This window comes from Centruroides sculpturatus, unplaced genomic scaffold, assembly GCF_000671375.1.
Source record: "Centruroides sculpturatus isolate CEXI.00-Female unplaced genomic scaffold, Cexi_2.0 scaffold111, whole genome shotgun sequence".
NCBI classification, from domain to species: Eukaryota; Metazoa; Arthropoda; class Arachnida; order Scorpiones; family Buthidae; genus Centruroides; species Centruroides sculpturatus.
In genome coordinates this window covers 597,004-623,940 of record NW_019384655.1, presented here as the reverse complement: position 1 = coordinate 623,940, position 26,937 = coordinate 597,004, and the positions used below count along the sequence as shown (strand labels likewise).

Genomic DNA, 26,937 nt, shown 5'->3' with positions numbered 1-26,937 from the left:
ATTTTTTTTTTATGGTTAATGTTACTTTAATCAAAGCAGGTTTGATAAGATGCAATTATTCATCTATTCTAGTTTTAAATTTGTAGTGTATGTAAATGTTTTAGGAATATGTAGTGTAAACTTAAACTAGTAAATTAACAATTCTATAAGGATATATTTATCTGCTATTGCACTCTAGTTTTGTATGACTAGAATACAGTCAATCTTTTGCTGCACTTTTGAAGTTTCAACAAACACTTTCTTTAGAAGGTATTTACAGATGGACTTCCTTATTCAGAAAGCTATCAAAATATAACTAGAAAGACTTGCTTTTAAGGAATATTTAAAATACGCTAGAAATTTGATAATGAAAATTTTATATATATATATATAATTAGATTTTATACATTTTTTGATTTAAAATTTTAAAAAAGAAAAAAGCATTCTTTATTAGAATCCATTTCACATTTATTTTTAAAAATGAATGTTCAATCTGATGATATATTTGGATCTTGAAAAACATTTAATCCCAGCTGATTGATAACTTATTTACTGTTGTTTTTCCATTTTGTTGATAAAATATGGAATTGATAACTAATAATTAAGAGATAATATTTGTTTATTGAAAATAGATGTCAATAAAATTAATTTAAAAAAATATTTTATAATGGAAACATATATCAGTAAACTCGCCAAAAAATTATAATTGTTAGATGATGATTTGAATTTATAAATGTTTAAAATTTCTAGTGACAAATTTTAACAAAATATAATCACAGTACATGTAGCAGCATTATATATAATAGTTGTATCAATTAAGATATTTGGGAAAAATGCACATTCACTATGAAGTATAATTTATTCAAAACTTAATGCAAAAGCTACTTGTGCAAATAGCATGATGTACTGGTAACAGATTTATAATACTAATAGTATTGAGGACTCCTTGTGTACTAGTATGGTAGACNTATATATATATAAATGTCAATAAAGTTATTTAAAAATAAAAATTAATTGGGTTCAGCATGATATTGCAATAGGTTATACAAGAATTAATTTTCAACATTACTAAATTATAGACTAATATCAATTTATTAAGATTAAAAAAAGAAAAAAATTTAGAATCCTAAAGAAAATTTAGAGCAGAAACAGTTATTTTAGGATAAACAAATACTGATTAGCTACATTACAAATAAAAATTTCTTTGCACAACTAGTCTTATTTACTTTTGTCCAAAGAATTAAAAACTTTTTAAAATGAAAAAAATACTAAATTATACTGATTACTTTTATTTGTAGTTAAGCATACTGAATTAGTGATTTAAAAAGAGGTAAAACACGCATTTGTTTTTACCAATTGGTAAAAGTGAAAGGAAAATGCTCACTTTCCTTTCGCTTTTTGATCTATAAGCTGGAGTTTTGGTTTTGTGAGTGCTATTCATTGTTTTTACCAGTCTAGTAGAAAATTTCATAAATCTTGTATTAATGTTTGCTTAGAGGTGAAATAGTTAGGTTTTAACCGAAGAACAATTATAAAATCATTCAATCTGTATTAAAAGATTAACTATGAAAACAAAACCAATTAATGCTACATTTTCTTACATACAAATTACTCATATGCCACAGTGACATTCATAATTATTACTTAATTAAACTTATGATATTGCTGTGTTTCTGCAATTCAGAACTGTCTATTTTGTCATATCCCAGTTGCCAAAAGACATTGCTGACTGAATATCTGATGCAGTAAAGATTAAACTTTTTAAAGCCATAACATGAAATTATTGAAGACTCTAATAAGTTAAAGAAATTTCCAAACAGGATCAACAATGTGTTGTTGTGCCACTGCTTTTGTCTGTTGATCAATAGCAAAATTGTGAGACCAAAGCTATGTCCTTACATAAGTTTGGATTCCATATTTCTGACAATGTGCAGTATATTCAATGAGAGATGTTTTTGTTTTGAAATTTGTACTGCTGAAGTCATGCTTGTATCAGCAGTTAAATTCTATAATTTTGGAATTTAGTAAATTATACTAACAAGGGTGCATTTAAGCTTTGACATCTTAGATTTTGCTGAAATTTTAATGTCTTAGTATAGCCTTTTCACTAATTCATGGCAACAGAATATATATATTTCACACAGAAGTTTCAATAATGATTTCTTGGAAATTTGATAATGAAAATTTTATATATATATCTATATATTATATATATATCTAGTTTTTTTTCCTGATTAGATTAGGCCCATCTACTTACTAATACATTATATACAGTGTATATTTTTTGCTGGAAAGAGTACAGATGGTGTTGAGTTGCTTATTATGTCTTCCTATCCTTACATATAAAATGTAATATAAATGTATTAATGTAGGTTCTTATTATACATATCATGTTAAACAATACAAAATTTGATTATAATGCTATATGTATTTTCTAAGTAAGGAGCAATCAAAGTAAAAACAATAAATTTTAGATGACTTTAAAAACTCTACGTAACAAATTTAATAATAATAAGATAAATATTTTTTCTTTTACATCTATAATTTAATTTCATACGTGGTTCAAACCTGCATATTAATGCTCTTCATGTAATGCCTTAACTAATCATGAATGCATGAATGGCACTTCTGTGTAGGTTAGGTTCCCAAATTTTTACATTTTTGGACTCTGAACACCTTGAAATTTCAAGTTAATTAAGCAAAAGATTCGAAGTTTTTTCTATATGTGTGGATGTTAGACTGTGTAGGGGGGCATGATTTTGTTCACCCTGTTTGAAGCCTAATAATTTCTGTGGTCAAAGTGGTCAGAATCTGAGTCAAATGATTTAACACAGGAGTTAGTTATTAAGCATCAAAGTGGCTGAACTAAATTGTGTCTCCATAAACATTCTAACATCTTAGGCGAGAACATCTTAACAGGTTTTACTGTACCATTATAAAATGACAAAAAAAGCTTACTTTGAGGGTAGAGATGAGTTTTGTTTTATTTTTTTAAATTTTGAACGCTAATAACGAGTAAAATATTCATTAAGAGATATGACACATGACCCCTTTTATGTCTTCATCCTGTCGACCTTTAATTAAGAACTAAAATTTAATAGTATTAATGCCCCTTTATACGCAAGCCACAGTGCCACATTTCGTTTCTTAAACTTTACCCATTCTGAGATATTGTTTAATATCTCAGAATGGGTAAAGTTTAAGAAACTTTATTTCTTTATTTTCTGTTCTGAGATATTGTTTAATATCTCAGAACAGAAAATAAAGAAATTAAACAAATTAGACGCCAACACACAAGCACAATTTTTCCGCTTTTTATTGACTTTTTTGAGGGGTTCGGGAGGTCTCCAAACGTATAGATTTGCAAAAAAAAAAAAAAAAACTTGGAGGGTCAAATTTGACACGATTCCAATACTTTTCCGTTTTACGTACATAACAAGTTGGTAAGTAAAAAGGAGTCGGAGTCAGTGGATTTTTTGACAACTCTGACTCTGGCTAAAACACCAAAACTCTACGACTCCGACTCCACAGCCCTGGTCATTATGGAAGTATGTATTCTTTTCTATCTTTTAAAAGTAAAGGCATTTATACTTTTTCAAAAGAACAGTAATTTTTAAACTGATGTACAAAACTCTTTATTATGCAAAGAAATGATCAGTGTTATTACTGGTTTTGGCTGTTACTCATACATAACAAGGGAAAGTATTGGAATTGTATCAAATAGCAAAAAACAGTAAAATTCATGTTTTGATACTCCCTGAATCCAAAACGTCAAAAAAAAAAAATTCCACATGCATGTTGGCATATTTTGTTTAATATTTCAGATGGGTTAAACATTAAGAAACAAAATTTGACATGGTAGCTTGTGTATAAGCAGGTGTTGATTTATATGAAATTATGGTTGTGAAAGGTCAATGGGATAGAGTTAGAGGATGGTCACATGTCGTATCTTGTGAGAGGTCAGACTTAATGATATTTTACTTGTTAGCATTTAAATTTTTATAAAACTCCCTTCTAACCTCAAAATTAAATCTTTTTGCCATTTTATAATAATTAAAAAGTGTGTTTATAAAATCTCATATGGTGCCCCCCACAATTTTATTATGATTAATAAGTTATATTGGGAATGTTAAATAAGAGATTTTATTTATGTAACTCATTGCTAGATGATTTCTTATTTTGGATTACTATTCCTGTGCGCACATGCTATTCTATTTTGCTAGTTTCAATACAATATAATAATAAAAACATCTGTGTTTTTGTTTCCTTTCATTGTAATTTTATCATTGTGAATATGATGACAAAACATGTTAAGCTGTCACTTACGAACAGAAATCATTTTTGAATGAATAATTCCAAATAACACATTTAATCACAATGCTTAAGTAGTATTTCACAGGTTCTGTCATGTCAAAATTTTTACTCTTTAGTCTACTGAAAAAAGATTAGTGAGAAAAAACTGTCACTCCAAAAATTTTGCCAAAGTTTCTGTCAGTCCAAAAAATTTGGAAATTCTGAGAGCAGCATTGCACGAAAACTTCCTTTTAGTTCTCAATGTTACTTTCTGCTTTCCTGTTCAAACTTACCGTGTTGTCATGACATTGCTAGATGTGTGGTGCATGGGACTCCTATTACACAGGAGCTTGACATTTTTTTTCCCCTGAAGTACTTTGTGATTCAATTACAATAAAAATTAGTCCACTTATTTCAATATTCATGCTGAAATAAGTGGATTAGTTTTTATCGCCACGTTAATTAAAATATTGCAAAGTTGTGATTTTTGGTGCTATTCCGTTTTGATCCCTCTATTTTAGTTTGAGGAATTTAATGTGAATCTAAAGGTATACTTGGTCTGGTCAAACTAACCATTATAAAATCCAGCAGTGGCATGCGGTGACATTTGATGATAAGGAAGCTGTGCTGATCCTGGATAGAATCATTGGAAATGTTGTTCAATATTTTGGTGTGTAGCATCCACGAGCTGAACTGCTTGAGGTTGGTGCACTGTAAAGCACATTCGCGAATTCCTGTCATCTGGCTGCTATACATGATTCAAATATTTTGGACATGGAAGTTATCCCATATTCAACAATACAGCACTTCCATTGGGAATATGCATATATGAATTTATATTTGAATATACAATAGCAATCTTATCATTTTTTTTCAAATGTAGTATAGAAATTTGTAATAAGATACATAATGCAGTTATAATAAATTATTAATTTTAATTAATTCAAAGTACATTAAAATATGAAAATAATTGCACAATATGTATTTATATTCTAGAAAATACAAGGGTAGCAGTGTTTCCACAGCTTCCATGGACAGCATGGTCATGCCACAGAAGTTCAGCTATAAGAACTTTAAATTCAAACAGTTTTAGTATCTATTTTTAATAAAGAACAGTTTTTATCACACTTAGAATGTATGAATGAATTTTAAAACATCAAATTAATCCAGAAAAAAAATAATAAAATCAATTACTATTTCAAGAATTTTAATAATATAAGAAGAACATATTTTTGTTAATTTTTGTTTAATTTTAATACAGATTTAATACAGCAGAGCGTCGATTATCTGACTCAATTGGGGACTGGGGTTGTTCGGAAGATCGATATTTCGGATAACCGATTATGTATGAAAAAATATATTAATTTATCCCATCTTGACGTTTTTCTTCGTTGCGTGTCGCTTTGCGTTGAACTTTCGTCGATGTTAAGCCTAAAGAAGACTATTGTATCGTTAAAAGTTATTTTTTTATTTTGTACAAACAAAATAAATATATTGAAAAATATAAAAACAATAAAAAATTATACTTCAGAAGTTAATTTAGTATCAAAAGCGTAAAATATTTGAGTAGCCAAAGATTGCAGCGTCACAGCACTGGCAAAAATTTAAATTTGCCGACTGGAATTCTTCGGATGATCAATGCTCTACTGTAATTACTTCAAAATTTAACTGTTAATTTTTAAAGATGTTTTAGTTTTTTAATTTTCAATTATTAAGTTTAATTTTTAATAGCTTGTACTTATATCATTTGCTTTCTAATTAAAAATTGTTTTACTTATCACTAATAAAAAATGTAGCTTTTATTCAGATTATAAAATTTTTGAATAATTTCTAATTGTTTTGTTTATATTTAATTTTAAAATACATACAAATTATAAGGAAAAAAGCTAAAGTAAAACAGTTGTTCATTGATGGACAGACACTTATTAACTAAGTTAATGATAACCAAATTAAAGTTAAAAAACAACATTATTATTAAAATGTTTCAATCCAATATTTTAAATTTAATTTTGCAAGTGTTTTGATTTATTTAAAATGTATTAGAAATAATTAAGGTATTTAAAATTAAAATTTATTTGAATAAATATTTTGAAATATATTCTTACTATTGGTTTGTCATTTTTGAAACTAGCTAGTATGTAATTTGGAATTTTTTTTAATGTTACAGCCAACCTTTTTCCTTTTGATAGAATGAAAAATTATAACTTTATATTTCCACTATAAAAAAAATATTTATAATGGAAGTAAGTTTTCTTGTCCATAGATGAATTTTTATGTAATTTTCAGGTGTGAAAGAAAATGAGTAGAATGCTAGAATTTTATATTAATTTTTTTTTTAAATTTTAATTTCAAAATTTAAATTCTAGTAAACACATACACACAATTATTACTTTTATTTTAATATTTTAAACTAAAATTTGGAAGTAATTTTCAGATGAAATGTAATGTTTTAGAAAAAAAAAAATATATATATATATACACAGTGGGTGATCGGTTAACGAACATAATCCGTTCCAAGACTTTGTTCGCTATCCGAATTGTTCATTAACCGATTATCGATTTACCATAGGTTTCTATGGAAATTTGATTAATTCGTTTTGGAGACCCCAAAAATAAAAGTATATACTTTTTTACTACGTTTATTCATATGTAATAATAAAAATACATATATACACGTTCCTGCATTTTTATTAGTCATGTTTTTTCTGTTTGTAGGGGTTAAAGAATCTATCCAATGTCGATTACTTTTCTGTCTTATTCATGATTTTTCATAAGTAATTAATAGCATTGTAAGATCCCTAGGCTTATTAACCTCAACTTGGTTTGGATGCCATTTTAAGACTGTTGTTCTGACATCTTCCTACTTCTTCAAAAGATCTTTAATAGCAGATATCGGCATAAATCCGCATTTTCAGAAGAAAACGTAAAAGAATTGTTTCTGTCAGAAATACAAAAGGCTGGAATTACAAGGGAGAGTTTCAAAGTTCGGGGGAATACTATCCGATCAGTATATACTGGGTAGAACGTCGATGTCGACGTCTCCCGCACTCCGAAAAGTTTCGAATTGTTGCCTGAAGACAAAGGAAGACCAATTGGTATTTGTTATTTTATGTCGCTTCTTGTGTTTGTTCAGTGAAGTGTTCATTATCCGAACATATGTTCATTGTCCGATCATAAAAATCTTTCGCAAAAGTGTTCGTTATCTGATTTGTTCGTTAACCGATCACCCACTATATATATTATTATAAAGTGTGTGTATGTATATACATACATACATACATACATACATAAAACTAAAAATATATATATACTGTATATATATATTTTTTAGTTTTCTTTCTAATAATTTTATAAAATAGGAATTAAACAATAAACAGCTGTATTAGTTGAATTATACAACATTATTGAAGTTTTTGTAATACAAGATTAAAGTAAGTTTCCATGTGTAATGATTATTGATACCAATTGACTAGCATTGGTTTGTTCTCAATATTATTTTATCATTTAGAAAGTTGAATAGTGTTGCAAGTATTATTTCCTTGTTTTTTTCCCCCCTTACCCTCTGATTTTGTTCATTGTCACTACAGAAAAATTAAATGAATGCAAATAGTTTTTAAGTTTGCTTAAACTCCTATTAACAGCTATTTTAAAAAATTCTATTATTCTACTACACTTCATGATGTCTAAAGATGAGTATAGATTTGATTTTTATAACTAGATTAAAAAAGTGGCTTAAATTCATATTATTCCTATTTATAATAGTTGAGCTAATTAAGATTCTTGCCAAAATTTTTCAAAAAATACAAAAAATGTAGTAAATAAGTAGGTTAATGGAATTTCAAGAAGTGAAAGAGAAGTATTGATCAAGCAATAGCTTTCTGAATAAAATTTATTACCTATGGAAATATATTAAACATGAATGAAAAGTTAATTATATGTTATTGCATTTAGCTATTGATAAGATAAAATGTCACAAACGGCTGTAACAGTGACTTTTTAACTTAAAATTTCTTTCATCTTCAAATAATTCAAACATTAATGAGGAAGATTATTATAAAACAGTTGCATGCAGTCAGAAGTATTTTTGTGCTTCTGAGACTCCTTTACAGGGATGAAAAACACACAACTTTTCGCATAATTTCCTAATGGAAATAGTAGTCAAAATTTTCTCATCATAAAAGTAAAGATTTAACAAAGTCAAATATTTAAATCAAGTAAACAAAGAGCATCAGTTAAATTAACAGGAAATTTTTTTTATATAATTGAAATGTATAGTTGTAACAAATAGGTTAAATGTGGCTACCTCTTTTAGATTTTTAATACAAAATATATAGCTATCAAAATTTTAGAAAGTGAAATAGATGAAATTTTTTATGAAGGAATCATATTGAGTTATTAACTACACAATGAGCTATAATCGTGACTTAATCGTCTTAAATATTTTCAAATTAACCATAAATTTATGCTAAGATTATGATATTAAAAAAATTTATCAAATTAACATACTATGATGGATCAGATCCATGATATTCACAAATCAAACTTTAACATGTCAATTCTGTTGAATCTAAAGTATCTGTAAACATTGATAATGCTTTTCTTCACATTATATTATGGCAGGGGTGGCCAAAACGTGGTGCATTGAACGATTACAAATGGTGCTTCAGTTAGTTCTGAGCAAAATTGCCAGATTTGGCTTTTTTGCGATTAAGAATATTATATAGAAAAATAAATTTTTTGTAGTCTGTCTTGGCAAGTTCATTTGTTTCACAATTCGTTACGGTCTATTTTGCAGATAAAATGAGTATTTTCCACATAGTAAATTACATGTATGTATGTATTTTGAGTCTTGCGATCTTTATTTCAGATCAGTTTACAGGCGTGTAAATGGCTGAAAACATTTATTGTGATTAAAGTTATTCCAAGCTGATCTCATTCTCAGTGCCAATAATTGTGGTGCAGAGTAATCTTCATCAAACGAGACTCTGGCAGCAATAGCACCATCATGAAGCGATCACCCTCTCGTACAGGAGATCATTGTTGACTATTGTAAATTGGTGCTTCAATAAACTGTCGTAAATTAATTAATTCAACTGCATGATTAAGTTATTCCCTTTTTTTCCTAAGCAAAGCAGATTTATTCTTATCTCTATTTATCAACCCCTAACATTGAACTTAAGACTGTATAAAAAGTGTTCGAGTTATATGGCGCATTTGAACTCGTCTGTCAAAAAATTGGCGCATGGTATGCAAAAGGTTGGCCACCCCTGTATTATGGTATATCACACTAGGCATAAAGTATTTGAAATGAAATGTACTTAAATTGTTTTGATATTAAATGAAAGTCTTTCAAAATATCTTTCCTAATTTTCATTCTCCCTCTGGTCTCAAATATAAAACTTTATCAGAAATGAATTGCTTTTATCATAATTTATTTGATTTCTTCAAATATTGTCTACATATTGTCATTGAGTAAAATTTTATAATTGAAATATTCTGGAAAATCATAATTATAATGGTCTTTGATTTAATGGACTAATTGGGGAAAGGATGCTACTGACAGAAATCCAGTAAATGGAATCTATGTTAAGTCTATTAATGTTTTTAAATTCATTAAAATAATAATATATAAAAATGTAAATATATTAGTGTAATTTATATTTACTCTCTTTAATCCAACCTTTTTAGCATGCTCTATTTGCAAGTAGACTTTAGTTTTTATATTGCACAAGAACTATTAAATTTGTTTTGTCTGTTATATCAATATTTACATTAAGGGTTTACTGTGTTTGTATTTTAATTGCAAAATTTTTTTTCTTCTGAATTACAATAATAAGATAAAAATATATGCAAATGCCCAAAATAATAAAGCATGAAAACAATAAGTAAATACTGTGTAATAAAATGAAAATCACATTTATTGGTCATGCACTTTCGACTTAGCCATTGTAAACATTTTTAAAAAATTTTTTTTTATTTAACCAAACGACCCTATGACCATTGGCCTTTTTCAAGGGTCCAAAAAAAAAAACTAAAGATACAGACATATATAATATATACAATCAACAAAACAACAAAAAAAGAACAGAGAAAAGAGAGACAATAATAATAAAATAAAAATACACATAGCTAATCGCAGCTCAATATTTTTACAGTCTGTTTAAATTGCCCATAAGTACTCAAATCTTTGTATTATTCTTTTAAAGCATTCCAGTTATATATAAGTTGATAGATTGGTGCATCTTGTCCAAAACAGTGCTTAACTTTTGGTAGAATCAAATTTATTTTTCCATCGATAGTTGTAGTTAGAAGGCCTAAGGTATTTATTTAATTCATCACTTATATAAGATTCTTTCTTGCTCACCTTTATTAGTTTAAAACTTTCTAGAAGAACTTGTTTTTTATATAAAGCTTTTATTTTATCAATTTTGATCTGGTTATAAAAAGAAGTGACTGAAGAATCATAAGGTAATTTATGTAATGCTCTTATAAAGTTATTTTGTATAACTTGCAACCTATTTGATACAAAAGAAGCTGTACCCCATACGGAAATACCATATCAAAGTTTAGGTTCCATGCAAGTGTGATATAAGTGCAAAACAGTCTCAAAATTTTTTTAAATTTTGAGACTGTTTTGCACTCATTATTCTTTTCAGTATTCCAATAAATCTAGATAAAGACAGTGTTAAATTATTTATATGATTATTCCATCGTAATTTATCATCAATTTCGATACCTAAATATTTTACAGTATTAACTCTATGAATACATTCATTATTTATTCTAACTTGTATATCTTCTAAATTAACTTTTGTTTTTATTTGATAAACAAATATATTTTGTTTTATTTTCATTTACACTTAAGTTATTATTTCCCATGTACTTAATTTAGATAGCAAAGAATTTATATTATTTTCAACCAAATGAAGATTCCAATCTGCATATGTTATAACAATACATTGGGAATAGTCTCTACAATATCATTTATATAAATATTAAAAAGTAGAGGGCCAAAAATGGATCCCTGTGGTACACCTTTGTTCACTCGAAAAGGTTTTGATATTGAATTTTTTACCTTAACATAGTATGTACAATTTGATAAATAGGACATTAATCATTCCAATGGCACTCCTCTCAATCCAACTTTAATTAAACAATTTTTGTTTTAATATCTGAATATCTATGCTATAAAAAGCCTTGGTCAGATTGATAAACACCACCATTACAATATTTGAATTATCGAGACTGTTACTAATATATTGTTTAAGATGAGTCAAAGCATTAATTGTAGAGGCCTCTCTTTTAAAACCATACTGATTTTTAGATTGAATTTTATATTTATTGACAAATTCAAAAAATCTTTTATAGAAAGCCTTTTCAATTATTTTAGTTATACTCTGAATAATAGTAATTGGACGATAGCTCTCCAAGTTCTGTTTAGATCCTTTATTTTTAAATATTGGGATTACGAGATTGTGTGTAAGCTTCTCCGGAAACCTCCCACACTCAAAGGATTTATTAATTAAATAAGATAATGGTAAAGCAATTATATCTGCTATTTGTCTTAAAATAAATATATTTAACTTATCAATGTCCGGAGTATTTGCTTTTACACTCATAATGTAATCAAAAATCTCTAGGAGAAGTCTCTTCCAAAACAAAAGAGTCGAGTATACCGCATAAAAAGGAATGTGAGAAAAAATTATTTTTTAACATTGATGTGACAATGCCTCCCATCTGTCTATAGTGTTCAGCAAATATATTACTTATTTTTTCTTCATTTTGAAAAAGTTTACCATTATGTTTCAACTGATTAATTTGTGCGTTATCCTGTGTTTTAACTACTTCGATAGGTAGATGTTTAATCTCTTGCCAAAATTCTATAGAGGAACATATATTAGAGAATTGTCTGTCATAGTAATCTTCCTCTTCTTGCCTAATTTTATATCTAATATCCTTGGATAGCCCTCTCAATTCCGTTAATATTTTAGTACGTCAATCTCCTAAAATACAACAATTGTTAATTGTTTAAACAACCTCTTCTTCTGGCTAATTAACTTTTTTGTATCATTTGAAATAATTTTTGCCAAAAATACCTTTCGCTTTATCTTGGTTTTCTTATTTAGTGTTGTTATAGGAAAGTATTTATTAATGAAAATCTGCAGGATATCCTGAAAGTAATCCGCCAATTGGTCAACAAAAAGATCTGCGGAATAATAATAATCATCCCAAGCGAAATAAGCTGACAGTGGCTGCCAAATCTGACAAAATGTGTACCACTTTTGTGCTTTGAGATGGAAAGGAACTAATTGCAATCATCAGTATCACAATATTCTTAGACTGTTGCTTTCACACGCTTCAGATGCCATGTTTAATAAGAAAAGGTTTGTTGTGTTGAACAGAAAGTTTATTTTTTTCAGCAGTTGTCATTATTTAACATTTGGGTGTGATTTTAATTAAACAGTTGTGAAATTTAACACTGTTGCTAATGTGAGATTATATTCTTTGTTTAGAAGCTTATTTTAAACTTCACATTTTGTTTGAATAAAATAGTTGAAATGTCTTCAGATAAAAAGCATGTCAGGTGCATTATGCTTTGAATTTTGGAAAGGATAATGCTTTTATTATTATGGATTAGAAATGCTAATGAGAAGAGACTATTACCATGCTTGTGTTTTTCATTTTCTTAAACTGAGAATCGGGCTTTCAAATAAAGTTTATTTTGCTTAATTTTACTGTTTTATTTCATTGATCTGGTTAGTCTAGAATAATTAAGGAATAAATTTTATCATCTTTCTTACTTTTGCAAAATTCTTATGCATTTGAATGAATTAGATTATTTATATTCTATTAGTAGCTTTTTTTTTTATAGAATAGTTGAAATATTGGTTCTAAGTTCACATTTTCTGAGAATTTGATGTAGAGGACATGCTATTTTTATAAAAGGAGCAATATTATGTAAGCTGTGTAGAATTACTGTGAAATGTTCTCAAATGTGTCACCATTTTATGTACTATTTATACTTAAAATCAGTAACATACAAGATATTTTACTGTTGTCTTTGGTGTATATTTCTTGGTTTTATTGCAAATATAACTTAATGTGTAAATTTTTAATCTCAATGGTTAAGAATTAATGTTAATGGTATTTAAATTTTCCTTTTTCACAAAATTTAAGATAGGAAAGTGTTACAAAATATCAACTTTGTTTGCATTTAAGATGTATTAGAAATGAATCTGGTTTTTTTTTCAACAGTAAACAAACAAAATCAAGAGTATATTCAGAGTATATTCTTATGGTGCTACAGCACCCCTTAACACCAAAGCAATCATTTGTTACTTTAAATATAATGCATATCATATGACTTCAATGGCAGGAAATAAAAGTGTACAAATAGAAAAAAGATTGTTTCCAAGAAATATTGTAGTCAGTGTAGAGCACAGATTAAGGATAATTTATGTATAAATTCAAAATAATTAATTTTTATAGAAATTATCAAAGAAGAAATGCAATGATTTCATACCTTTTTTCTATTATTCATTTTGGAATCATTCTGATTTATAAATGTCATACTGTAATTTGTATAATTTATAATCAGTCTTTCAGTTAACAATTTTAAAAACCTAATGAAAAAGATTGATGCAAAAAGTTACATAGCTAGCAAGGGTCACTGTAGAAAACTTGAAACAGTTGATTTTTTTAAAATCAGTTTAAAATTTTTTTTTCATCAATTTAAATTATTTATTGCTACCAGTTTTACTTACTAATTAATGCAGATGCTGGTAACTTTATCTATAATGAGTCTGAAAATCAAAAGCAATATGTTAAGCTGTTATTTAGAAATATGAATCATTTTTGAATAATTGTTAATCCTGAATCTGCCATAATGTCTGATACATTACACTAATAATAATTTGTCTAAGTATTTCAGGCCATTTTTTTATGCAAGCCTTTCTCTTGAAGAATAAATTTTGCATACCTTTAAAAATGGGAAAAGGCACATAGAAATCATTTATATTTAATAGTTGCATCTACTAGAGGAATTTTCGTGTTAAAATTAAGCTTAGTTTAATTGCCAACAGAAAATGGTGACTTAACTGCCTTTAAGTCAAATTACACACTTTAATTATTTAATAATTAGTTTAGTCTGAAAATCAAGATTGATATAATTCTTGTAGATATTTATTAGGAAATTGGTTTGGTTATTTATGTACATTTTATATTTGAAATTTTATTTTGAAAATGCTAAGATTATATTAAAGATTAAAGACTGGATTTACAATTAACTTATATTAAGATAATAATTTAGCTCCTGAAGTTTTCTTTCTAATAAGCTTAGATTTAAATTAAAAAATATAAACTATAAAAAAGTTTTATAATTCTTATATATAAAATTTGAGCACAGTTTAATATCATTATATCTAACTTAATCAATTCTAAAGTGGTGTAAAGAAAATAGCTATAGTTATTCTTGGTGAAACTAGTTTCTTTTAATCAATAATATGGTACATGTGAAAGATTTCATATTATAAATGCTTATAATATATTACTGTACTGTTTATGATATGAAATGAAATACCTAGAACAATTTTAAACATTAAATATTTTTTTAAACTAAATTATGAAAAACTGAAAATGCAAATTTCTTTGGGAGTATAACTGAAAATAGCATATTTCAGATAAAAGTTTACTACTTACAAATACTTTGTTTTTATATGCAAGTATACTGTACTTACTCGCATATAAGATGAGGTTTTTATACATTTATCACATATTCAAATTCCTAGGTCATCCTATACGCACAAGCAAAAGATTCTTTGCATTTTTGCAAATAATTGTCGTGAACTGTGTATTCACATTTTTTACCAGATGCTTACTTATGTTTTTAAATACAAGAGGGTATTTTATCTGGGTCATTTGAATTATTCGTGTATATTGTTGGGAGTAAAGGTGAATAGCAATAGGAAAGCAAAGCTTTTCAATTGAATTCCAGATTGAAATTCCAAAATCACATGGGAGCCTGATATAAGTTTTAATCCATTCCCACATGAACAGATGATTATTCTGAAATCAGAATTCAGAGAAAGTCATAAGAGTAATTGACAGAGTGGATTTGACTGTTAAGAATTGGCAAAAAAAAATTCCCCAATTGTCCAGTTTTACATGAACAAATTGTTGATTTTACAAGATTTTTCCTTAAAGTTTAAAATGCCAGTAATTTTTGCAGGGCAATGTGTGCCTTTATGTTTATTTGATATTTTACTTGATTAAATGAAATAAAGAAAATTAGATTTATTAATACAATTATAATTTTATTTTGATCTTTAAAGTCACACCTTGTCCTATATGAGAGGTTATCTTATATGCAAATAAATACGGTATATAAAATATTTTTTTTCTATTTAAGAATCACTATCTTTAATCAATATTTTAAAACTTTGCTAGCATTCAATTTATCTTTCTTTCTAAAAATTGATTATTCAAAAATGTGATATGAGGTTACATAAATAATGGGTTAATAAAGGTTTGTATAAAATGCTTAAATGTTTTTAAATTTTTTCTATATTTGATGTCTTTTTAAATGAATTTGTAAACTTGACTCTCAAATTGTCAACTGGTACATTTTTAGTCTTGTGAAGTCATTTTGCTTTGTTTAGTCTTTCAAATCTTATTAACTGCATAACAGTATTTTCAAATTTTTAATGTAAGCTTTGTGGTAAACAATTTTGAATTCTTTTACAAAGATTACTTTGATATTTGACTTGTGTACTATTGTCATTCCTAAAATTACACAAATAATTTAAATTACTAATATCAATAGTCAAAATACTGGCTTAAGGAGACACTACAGTAGACCCCCCCTATAACGTGGTAGATACGTTCCATGTTATACAAATTTCGTGTTGTAGGAATTCTTAAATACATGAGCCAATCACAGCCCGACACGTGTGCAGTTTAGGGACTATGGCTGTTTTGAAAGGTTTTCTTCCATAAAATTAATCGATTCTTGACTAATTCGACTCAACATTTCCAAAACACGTATAATTTTTTGGGAATAATTTGTATAAACTATGCTATAAACAAAAAAATTGTAGGATTACTTACTGGGTGTGCACCGTTCAACATCGCCATTGCTTAAGCTTGTTTTCATCGCAGAGCAGTGCACCAAACGGTGGCCGCAATTTCTGATAAGTTATTTTTCTGTAAAAAATTTGTTGAACTTTGGAGACATCATTAATATAAATAATTTTTATGGTCGTTGAGTAAGAAATGTTTCTTTCACAAGAAATGTATAAAATTACAGTGCTGTATTAGACTGATGGTACCTAATTTACATACTGTACAGACGATAGTGAACTCAACTTACTCGCCTAAACTCTCCGTAGCATGTAAGTAGTTTGGCTGCTCGTCTACTATTGATCCATATTCGACCAATCCTGTCACGACACGAGTCAGCAATGACGTTTTATGCGTCCCTTTTAGCGTCTTTATACGAATACTGTCACAATTTTTTCGCCGCATTGTAGGAACCCGCGTTATAGGGGAGTCTACTGTATTTAGTCATCCTGGAAAGTGCTATTTGAACTGACTAATTCAATGCATCGATAGAATGTGAACATGTGAAATTGACATGTAAAACTTTGCATGCTTGATCTATAATTTTAAAAATGCTCTGTTTTAAGTTCTATCAGTTAAACGTGACAATTTTAATTTATATATGAAAGACAATGTTACAGTAAAAATTTTTAAATTTTGTTGGTACAGTGTCATTACTTTGAATCAAATAAATCAAAATACTGACACCAATAACTTGATAACCAATAAATAACAATTTATTTAATTCAAAATACTTCAGGTTACCAAATTGGTTTTGGTTTCTTGTATAGATAAATGTATCAAAACCAGATTTTTGATGTAGAATTAAGATGATTAGTTCAAATTCCAAAATTAAATACAGTAGAGCGTCGATTTTCCGAATCAATTGGGGACTGGGGTTGTCCGGGTAACTGATATTTCGGATAACTGATTTACGTACGAAAAAATAGTTTAACATATCCGATGTCAAAATTTTTATCCGTTGCGTGTCGCTTCACGTTGAATTTTTGTTGATGATAAGCCTAACAAAGACTATTGTATCGTTAAAAATTATTTTTTTTATTTTGAAAAATTATACTTCAGATGTTAATTTAGTATCAAAAACGTAAAATATTTGAGTAGCCCAAGACATAGTCAAAGATTGAAGTGCCACAGCACTGGCGAAAATTTAAATTTGCCGACTGGAATTCTTTCGGATGATTGACGTTTCGGATGATTGACTTTCGGAAAATCGACGCTCTACTGTAAATAATTGATTAAACCATTATCTTATACAAAAATTAGTTTTCCAGATTAAAGCCAAACAATTGCCATGGCGAATTGGATTATTTTTATGGTGTTTGTTTAGCTTTGATTAATAATGTTGATCTTTTTGAGATGTTTATATATGCATATATAAATTTTTTTTTTTAATTTAAAATCTTGAAGAGGAGATTGACCCAAATTAGTAGTTGGACTTATATGCTTATCTACAAAAAGCTTTTATAACCAGATTGCTGCTTGATCTAAGCTTCAAACCTTGGAAGCAAAGATAGGATCTGTATGATTATGGTCAAATATCCTGGCTTTCAGATATTTGAACTTGATTGTAATTAGTTCAGAATATTGTAATGAAATAATTGTAACTTTATTGGACTAAAATATAATTTTTAATACTGGATTTAATTTTTTCAGTCGTGTGGTTCTCCCTTTGACTGTGGAAGAGGTAAGTCTTTCTTATTTTTACATACAGTGGAACCTCATTTAACGAGCACCTTGCGTAAAGAGTGACAAGGAGAGGGGGAAGTCCCAGATTGTGCGCATGCTACATCAGTCTCTGTTTAGCATACATTCTGCTAGCATCTTAAGTATCGCTTGTGATCACACATTTTTCCAAATTTGTGTTCACACATATTATGTATAAATGTCAACCATAGCCCGTTATATAATAAACACGCCAAACAATATGCCAAATTTTTGGGCTATGTAAAGGCTAGAATGAAATATTAGGAATTAATTAATTTGACTAGAGGTAGGCAGTTATGCTGCCATCTTGTATTAAATTTAATGACAAATTCCAAATTAAATTTTAGAGATGTCTAAATTTAATAATTATAAATAAATAATTTTTAATTTAATAAGAGATTACGAGGTAGCAACATGACTGCCTACCTCTAGTAAAATTAATTTCTAATAGAAAGGTTGCGGCCGAAGTTTTTATCTCTAAAATGCGAACATTGAGTGCCGCCATCTTGTAAGCCTAGAAGTTTGACAATGACGTTTAGAACATCGAGCATGATTCCAATGACACTCCAAATGCAATTATCAAACTTCTATGCTTACAAGATGATGGCACTCAACGTTCGATGTTCATGTTATAGAGATGAAAATTTCGGCTGCAACCTCTAATATTTAATTATAGCCTTTACATATGCCAAAGTCTTGGGCTATCTTTTGGCGTGTTTGTCAGACTTTTTTCTGCAAATTGAATTCATATTCCAGGTTGGTTCACGCTGCACTAGAAGAAAAGATAATGATGATTCATGCTCCTTAACAATGTATATTGTATAATATTCTTTGAATAAATGTTATACATAAAATATTCAAGTATTTTTTTCAGCATGGAACACATTATTGTACTTTACATTAATTCATAAGGAAAAAATTGTTTCACTTAATGAGTGTTTTGCATTAAGAGTAAGATTCTGGAACAAATTATGCTTGTTAAGCGAGGTTCCACTGTATTTAAAATTTTTGTATACAAAAATTATTTAATATTACTTTTTAATTTTAAAAAATTTTTTGAAAAATCTTAAAGACAAGTCTTAGAAATCCAGAGTTATTAATCAACTATTTCTAATACTCACACATTAAGCCTATAATTTGTAAGAATAAATGAATCAAATTCATCTTTAACACAAAATTATACAAACACTAAATCAAAATAATATCCACAAAAATTATTTTTATTAGAAATTGTAGATTGACTCGTAGACCTGGGCTGCAGGTTTTAATCACTATTTTAGATGCTTTTTAGGATTACGATGTACTTAAAAGAAAGGGAAATGGGGGGTTTTCTTAGAAGTTAAAAGTTTTAAATATGAAAGCATATCTAAATTTCAAGGAATTTGAAGATGACTTTTTTAAATTTCATGGCAAAGGGAGTGAGGCAGGACTGTTGTATATGTTTTTATGTATAATCATTCAGTTAACTTGTAACTTATCTAAATCAAAAAAACTTTCACACACACGCACTTACCACTGAGTCTTGAGTCCAAAAACATTAAATATTTTTTGCAATATTCATATTTGTACTATCTTCAGATCACAGCAAAAATCAACATTGTAAATTTTGTATCTTAAAATGTTCCTTATTTTTTTTATCTGAATATTCTGGATGAATCTGTTGCCAAAAATATTAGTCTTTTATTATTCTTTTGAAAAAAATTAAATATATAAACTATGTACAGTACATTTGTTACTGCTATAGATCCAATATCAAAATGTTTCAAGATTATTGCTTTTCAAAAATTACTACTACTAATAAACAATTTAAGTCTATATACAGTAATGAGTTTTTTGATGTTTGTTCCCACATCTCAGGAAAATAAGTCTTAAATTGTTTATTAATTTTTCAATTATTGTCTTGGAAATTTTCATCAAATGATTACTACTGTCAGCAGTTTCAAGTACTGTGAATCTTTAAGATCTAGCTGCTCAAAGAAAACTTTCTTCATCAGACTACTTAAACAGGATTTTTTTTCAGCTGGTATACCTGTATGTAGTAGCAGCAGTAATTTTCTTGTTTATAAGCGATGCTTTTTTTTTCCTAATTTATTTCCAAATACTATAAAAATTTTAACAGTTTAAATGAATTTTTTAAGATCACTTTCAAAAATTTTTCTCCTAGAAATGATTGAGGCTACAGAGAATTAAACATTCATTCAAATATTTTGTATTTATTTAGAAATTTCATTGTTCTGAGATTGATAAAATAAATAGGTTCGAGAATAAAACAAAGTACAAATTGCATTATTTTCAAACAAGGTCTAATAATCAAATATTCACACACAACCTGCTGCAAACATCACTATACATGCTTCAGGCCAATTCTTTTCTTCCAGTAGTTCTAAATTATTTAATTAAAAATTATAATTAAATTTATTAAGAGATGGTACCTAACGCACCTCCCTCTAGTACCAAATTGTTTCATAATTTATTAGTATTATAGCCATCTTCTAGCCTGATTACAAGCCAACCAAAGCCATATGTTGTTTTACAACCTGCTGCATTTGATGATATTGCCTAAGTTAGGTTTCTTTTCAAATTTTATAAATGATTTAATTTTTTTATCTTGATGTAACTGTTTGGTCTCAGCTAGTCTTCTAAAAATTGTTGAATAAAGCTCATTCTTATTTTTCCTTTTAAGCTAAATTTATTTATAATTTGCTTTTAAGTTTAGAATAAATTTTTGTACTTTAATTCATATTTCCAGGATTTATTGTCTAATAAATTAAATGAGATTTATTTATTTAATAAACTTTTTAATATTCTGTATCATAAACTTCTTACTTTAGTATCAAGTTGGTCAGTTATTTTCTGTGGCAGAAGCAAGTAAAAATGAAACAGGTGGTGGTGAAGGAATTGAAGTTTTAAAAAATGAGCCATTTCACGATGTCCCACTTCTTGGTGGAAAATTTACAACTGGTCAGTACACTTACAAGATATATCATTTGGCAAGGTGAGCAATTTTATTAAAATTCTATAATTGACATTAAATATGAATTATTGTCACTATACAAAATTTATGCTTTCACTGAAAGAACAAAGAAAAAAATGTTTGCAAGTCTATGTTTAATATTAAACATTTTGGGATCATTCCGTCTTCAGATCTGCATGTTCAAAAATAATGAACAATTAGAAATCCTCCTGAGGGCATAGAATAATGGAATTACAAGACTATTATTCCATTATTCTACACCCTCAGGTAATTTTTGAATTGTTCAGCATTCTATTTTTTACATGCAGTTCTGAAGGTGGAATGGTTTCAATGTTTAATCTTAAATCTGGACTTCAAGTATTCTAGCATACTTTTTTTACTTTGTGTAAAACCACACCCACACACATCTACCTTTTCTAAATATAATAAAAGCATTTTTACTTAATGTCATAGAAAAGAACTTAAAAGAATGCATAACTGATACATTTCATATCATAAGTAATATACATATTTATATTTTTCATTTACTCTAGAAGGAATTTTTTAAAGATTATCATTTTTATCACCAATAAATCCAATTTAAAATACTAGTGAGAAGAAAATGTTTTTAGATTTCATATTTATTTGATGTTATTTATTATTTTTTTTATATTTATTTTGTTAGATATTGTGAGACCTGAAAGGCCCCTGGGTCTAAATCAGTAATTTTATTAATAATGTTAATATTTTGTTATAAAATATTCTTTCGTTTGGGTGAGAAAAATAACGTTTTAATGTGGGAAAAATAGATAACAGATGTTACTTCCTTTCACAGAAGTTAGTACATCCTCTGTTTTTCCCTTATCTGCGAAAACTCTCGCTTTGATGGGAAATGTTTACCCCTCACATATCCCCCTTTCCATCTGTTCTCACGGAGGAATCTTTGCATGATGATTGATCGCCAATCGTGACATATAGAGGAAATTTGTCAGAATTCGGGGAGTTCAGCGACAGATCTGAAAGTGTCCAAACTCCACACATTTTCCTCCTGATGACCAACGCCCTTAGACGAGTCACATAGAAGAATTCCAGAGTCTGCACTTAGAAATTATACTTTGATTTTGTGCACATGTCGATCTCCCATGATAAGAAGTAAATGAACTTTATCTCCAAAGTGTCCCTTGCCTACAGAGAAGAAAATGAACGGCAACTAGAACTGGTTGTACGTTTCTAACGATTTTGTGAGCTCTCTCTCTCGATCGCGCATCGGGTATAATATAAGTCCATATATCTCTCGATATTTGTAGTAGTTAAATCTCTCGTTCATTAGTATTTTGTATTAGTTTTTATTTTCTTTGGTTTTATTAAATTTATTGTTGTTTGTTTATCAAACGAAATGACTCTTAATTTGTGTCTGAATCAGATCTCATACGCGTGTTTGTCTGCTGATCGATAAATTGACAAACTGGTGTCAGCCCTGACAAGCATCTGGACTTCACAGTTCAGATCTACTAACGGTTATCGCTCTCCTATGAAATTTTTGAGATCAGATCTAGTGATCTGGATCGTAGAGAACTAGTCCCACCGACTAGCTGCCTAGTAAGTGATACAGGTGTAACAACCTACCCTGTACCCCAGGCTGGATCTCACAATATTAAATTTATGCATTTTTCGAATAAATCAAAAACTTAGCCAGAAAACTGATATTTTCTAGATGAACTTTTGAACTGTGTGATGAACTGACTCATTTTGAATAAAATTTTCTTTTTTAGGAAGTAAATTAAACAATATTTAATTTACTTCCTAATATTTAAAATTACAATATTTTAAAAAAAAAGACTTGTTCACTTGACACAAAATTAATCATCACATTGTATTCAGATTAATAGAAAGTATTAAAAACAACCCTAAAATGTATTAAATACATATATACAAAATTACATACGAACTATCATCTTACTGTAGTTATATTGTTCAGCCATTTTATTAGATTTTAAGCAGGTGTAAATATTTTATTAACTTAAAATTTCTATTCTATAGAACAATAAACAAGCAAAAGATTATATAAGAACACTTGCTCAAATGGCCAATATTTTGTTGTTAGCATTAAAAATAAATGTATTTTTTCAGATTTTATAAAAGTTTAGTCAAACTATTCAATTTTTTTTAACCAATAGACAAAATGAGTAGATTGGAATTTTTGTTCTAATGTGTATCATTGATAGACAATCCTAATTGCTCATAACATAATCTATATTGATTGAAAAGATTAAGAATTTCATGTGTGTTCTTGATTCTTTTAATTTTTGGACTTTCATCTATTTTTAAAGTTTTTTTTTCTTGAAATGCATGATAAATTAGAGGTTTTAATAATGAATTAATAGTTACAATGTTTAAAGTATTTTCATGTTTCAGTTTTTTAAGCTAAACCTGACAGACTTCAATAATTACTATAATCTGAAAAATATTTCATTTGAAAATTAAAGTAGTTTATAATGTACCTTTTTTTATATTTAAAAAAATAATTTTGATTTTTAATTGTCAAAATTTTATTTTATTGACTATTTTAAAAATTTGTGAAAAATTTTTAATTTTGTGATTATATGAAAAATTTACATAAAATATAATTTGCAGTAAAGTTCCAGCATTTATAAGATTACTAGCACCAAAAGGGTCTTTAGAAATACATGAAGAAGCTTGGAATGCTTATCCATACTGTAAGACAGGTGAGTTTTTAAAAATATAATCAAAGTATATATGGAGCACCAATAGTTTTAATATATTTTTTCCATTAATATATTATACCAAATTTTTTGAAAAATTTCAATTAGCCTTAATACATTTCAATATTCACACTGGCAGGAAGCCCAAATCATCAGAACAGTTTCTCACCCCCTCATGCATTTCTCCACATTGTGGAGATGTGTGAAATTTATTACTACTCCATTAATAATGTGTGTAAACAGTAGACAATGATCTCTCTTCCTCCCTGCCTGGCAATATCTTCAGTCTTTTGCATTAACCACTGCTGTTATAATTATCTTATATTCTTTTCTTATACCTGAGGATGGCCTATTAACTAGGCTGCAAACATTTAGCACTTATTTTAAATTTTACCAATATTAAAGGTGCATTAATTGGGTTGTTAAATATTTTTTACATAATTACAATTACCAGAAAGAATTAGATGCTAGTACAGTAACAAAATGCTAGTTATACAGTAAAAATGTAACAAATGCCAATTAACAAAAAATTGAAAATTGATTATGCATCATAATGTGTAAAAATGTTTTAACAAATATTGCTAATAAACATTTCAATGTAAGTTCAACTCTTTACAAATGAATGATCATTGTAACAAAATCTGTAAATGTAATTTCATTGTCAGTGGTTACTCAATGTTTATCTGGCAGTACAATCTTAATTTTAATAGTCAATTAGATCATGGAATAATTGTCTTTTTGTATAATTATCCAGTTTCTAAAATGGTAGGCTTGTTTTAGATTTTAGCTTCTACAGCATTAGACAAAGATTGTTTTGGATTCTGTTAAATGTCACATTTGAATGCTGTAACAGTTCAGAAATTTGTGGAAAGTTCTTTTTGATTATATATACGGTAAATTTGAAAAACTTTCAGCATAAACAATCTGTTTTGGATGTTGTGATTATCCATGTCACTATTTCATGCATAGACTTTTTGTTGACATTGTCCTGAATAAAGTTTGACTGCCATGTAGTCAAGGCAATAAGGGTTAGCTTGCCACCTTTGGGAAACTATATTCATTACCATCTGCATTGTCTCTCAACTTTATGGGTAGTTTTATCAGGATATCAGGCTCCATGCTTCACTAATTGGTCACCTATTGTGAATCTGGCCAAACCAACAAAAGGTATGAAAAACATTCTTTTAGTGACTACATGGCAGTCAAAGATGCAAGAAACTGTAGTGAAATCAGTAATTAACTTGTAACAAATTTCACACAATTAAGATTTTTATAACTAACAGTACTATAAAAATTACTTTGAAGATTCTTTACTCAGGATGTGTAAGTTTTTTCATTTTTCTAATAACTTCCTAACATTCAGGGTTTTTTAGTGTAACTTTTTATTTTGGTGAAAATATTTTTAGGGACATTTTTACCATATTAAGTTAGAATTTTGATCTTGGTCAAACTAAGAAAAATTGACTGTGGTGATATCTATTTTTTTTCTTTTGTGGTGATACTTTTTTTTGGAAATCTTTTTAATCACATGATTTTAAATGAAACTTAATAATAATCTGAGAACTTTGTTTCATCTGATCAAACATTATCTGCAATATGTAGCTTCATAACAAAATGATATGTACCAAATTTGTACTGTTTAGATATTTCAATTTAAAATGTTTGCTTTAAATTCTCAGCTGTCAATTGTATTCATAAAACGTTTTTAATCATTTTATATATAGATACATTAAATAACCCAGCTAAGTTATCTTTAACAGTGGATTTTTGAAATAGACTAATGTTTTTGCCTATGATGGCCCATTAAAACATTGGTGCTCTTTTTCAAAAATTGCTGTTTAAAGTGCATTAAAATAATTCAGTTTATAATACCAAAGAATGTAACTTGAAAACATCAATCCTTATGGTTCTAATTGGTTATAGAAGTTTGAAATGTTTCCTTGACAACTGACTGCTTCTAACAAAATAGTTTATCTGTTTCATCTTACTATTTGATACACTTAGTACCTTAATCTTTTTTTATAGTTGGCTATTATATTTACTATTTACAGTTTAAATTCTTAAAATATCAAACTATATTTAGCTTAGTTATTAGTTCTAAAAAGTAGTCCTTTTGCAGACATGCCTGTAAATAAACTGATTTAGTTTTCATAAGTTTTATAGAAATGATTAAACGGTTTCCCCATAAGACACTAAAAATTAACCATATTCAACTGAATATAGCAATTATCAACAATTTAATTATAAAAATTTGCTGTACTTTTAAAGAAAAATAAAATTATGATTTATTTATTTTTTAAGATAAATGCTTCCATCTGTCAGATTGATTGAAGTTTAGATTTTTAAAGAATTTTTATTAATTTATTGTTTGTATGTTCAGATAAAGTAACAAAATTTTAACTTTCTTTCCAGTTTCTGATGTAGTTGAAACTTCACTTATGTATTCTTAATAACAATACATTATTTGCAAACTCTAAAAAAAGTTTTTAACAATTAGATTTTTAAAAATTAATTTAAAAAATTTTTTTTAATTGTATTGTCTATATAAAATCTTATAACAATTTTTTTCTTTCCCACTTCACAATTAAATGCTGAAACAAGAATAATTTTTTATAATTGAGTATTATATATATAAAACCATATTTTTTAATTTTTAAAGTTTTACTTTATTTGCATAAATTCACTAAAAAGTAAAAAATAAATCTTTAGTTTTACAATTTTCTTAGTATTATATGACTAAGAATAAAAGCAAGGTATGCTTGGATGCTCATGTTTAGAAATATTCTTAGTTATACTTTATCATTTTTTACGGGTTCCTCATGAGTTTCCATGCTTCTATTTTTGGTTGCATAATACCAAGAATACTATGAAAGCTAATAAATGCACTAAAAGTAAATTACATTTTCATGTGAAATAGTAAAATAATAAATATTATTAAGAAAAAACTAAGTCAATTTTCAGGAAACCCAATTCATGTCTGTTTATATAAAATAATACAAAAGAGTATAACTTAACTTATTTGATGTTGAAATTTTTATTTGTTGCCTGTGACGCCATGTTGAATTTTCATCGATGTTAAGCCTAAAATTTTTTTCGATAATAATTGTGTTTACTGTATCATAAAAAATTATTTTTTTATGTTTCTCAAACAAAATATATATATATATA

The 26,937-nt window shown here is 27.5% G+C and overlaps 1 protein-coding gene across 1 annotated transcript in view; it reads left to right on the top strand.

The window, feature by feature from the left end:
- Positions 1-12,624: 12,624 nt before the first annotated feature.
- LOC111626412 (phosphatidylinositol transfer protein alpha isoform-like) overlaps positions 12,625-26,937 on the top strand; it is a 33,943-nt gene continuing 19,630 nt past the window's right edge. Inside the window, exons 1-4 of the mRNA XM_023369778.1 lie at positions 12,625-12,656; positions 18,043-18,073; positions 20,925-21,088; positions 23,681-23,772. Coding sequence (XP_023225546.1) covers positions 12,640-12,656; positions 18,043-18,073; positions 20,925-21,088; positions 23,681-23,772 — 304 coding nt within the window. The 5' untranslated portion in view covers positions 12,625-12,639. The remainder of the gene's footprint in view (positions 12,657-18,042; positions 18,074-20,924; positions 21,089-23,680; positions 23,773-26,937) is intronic.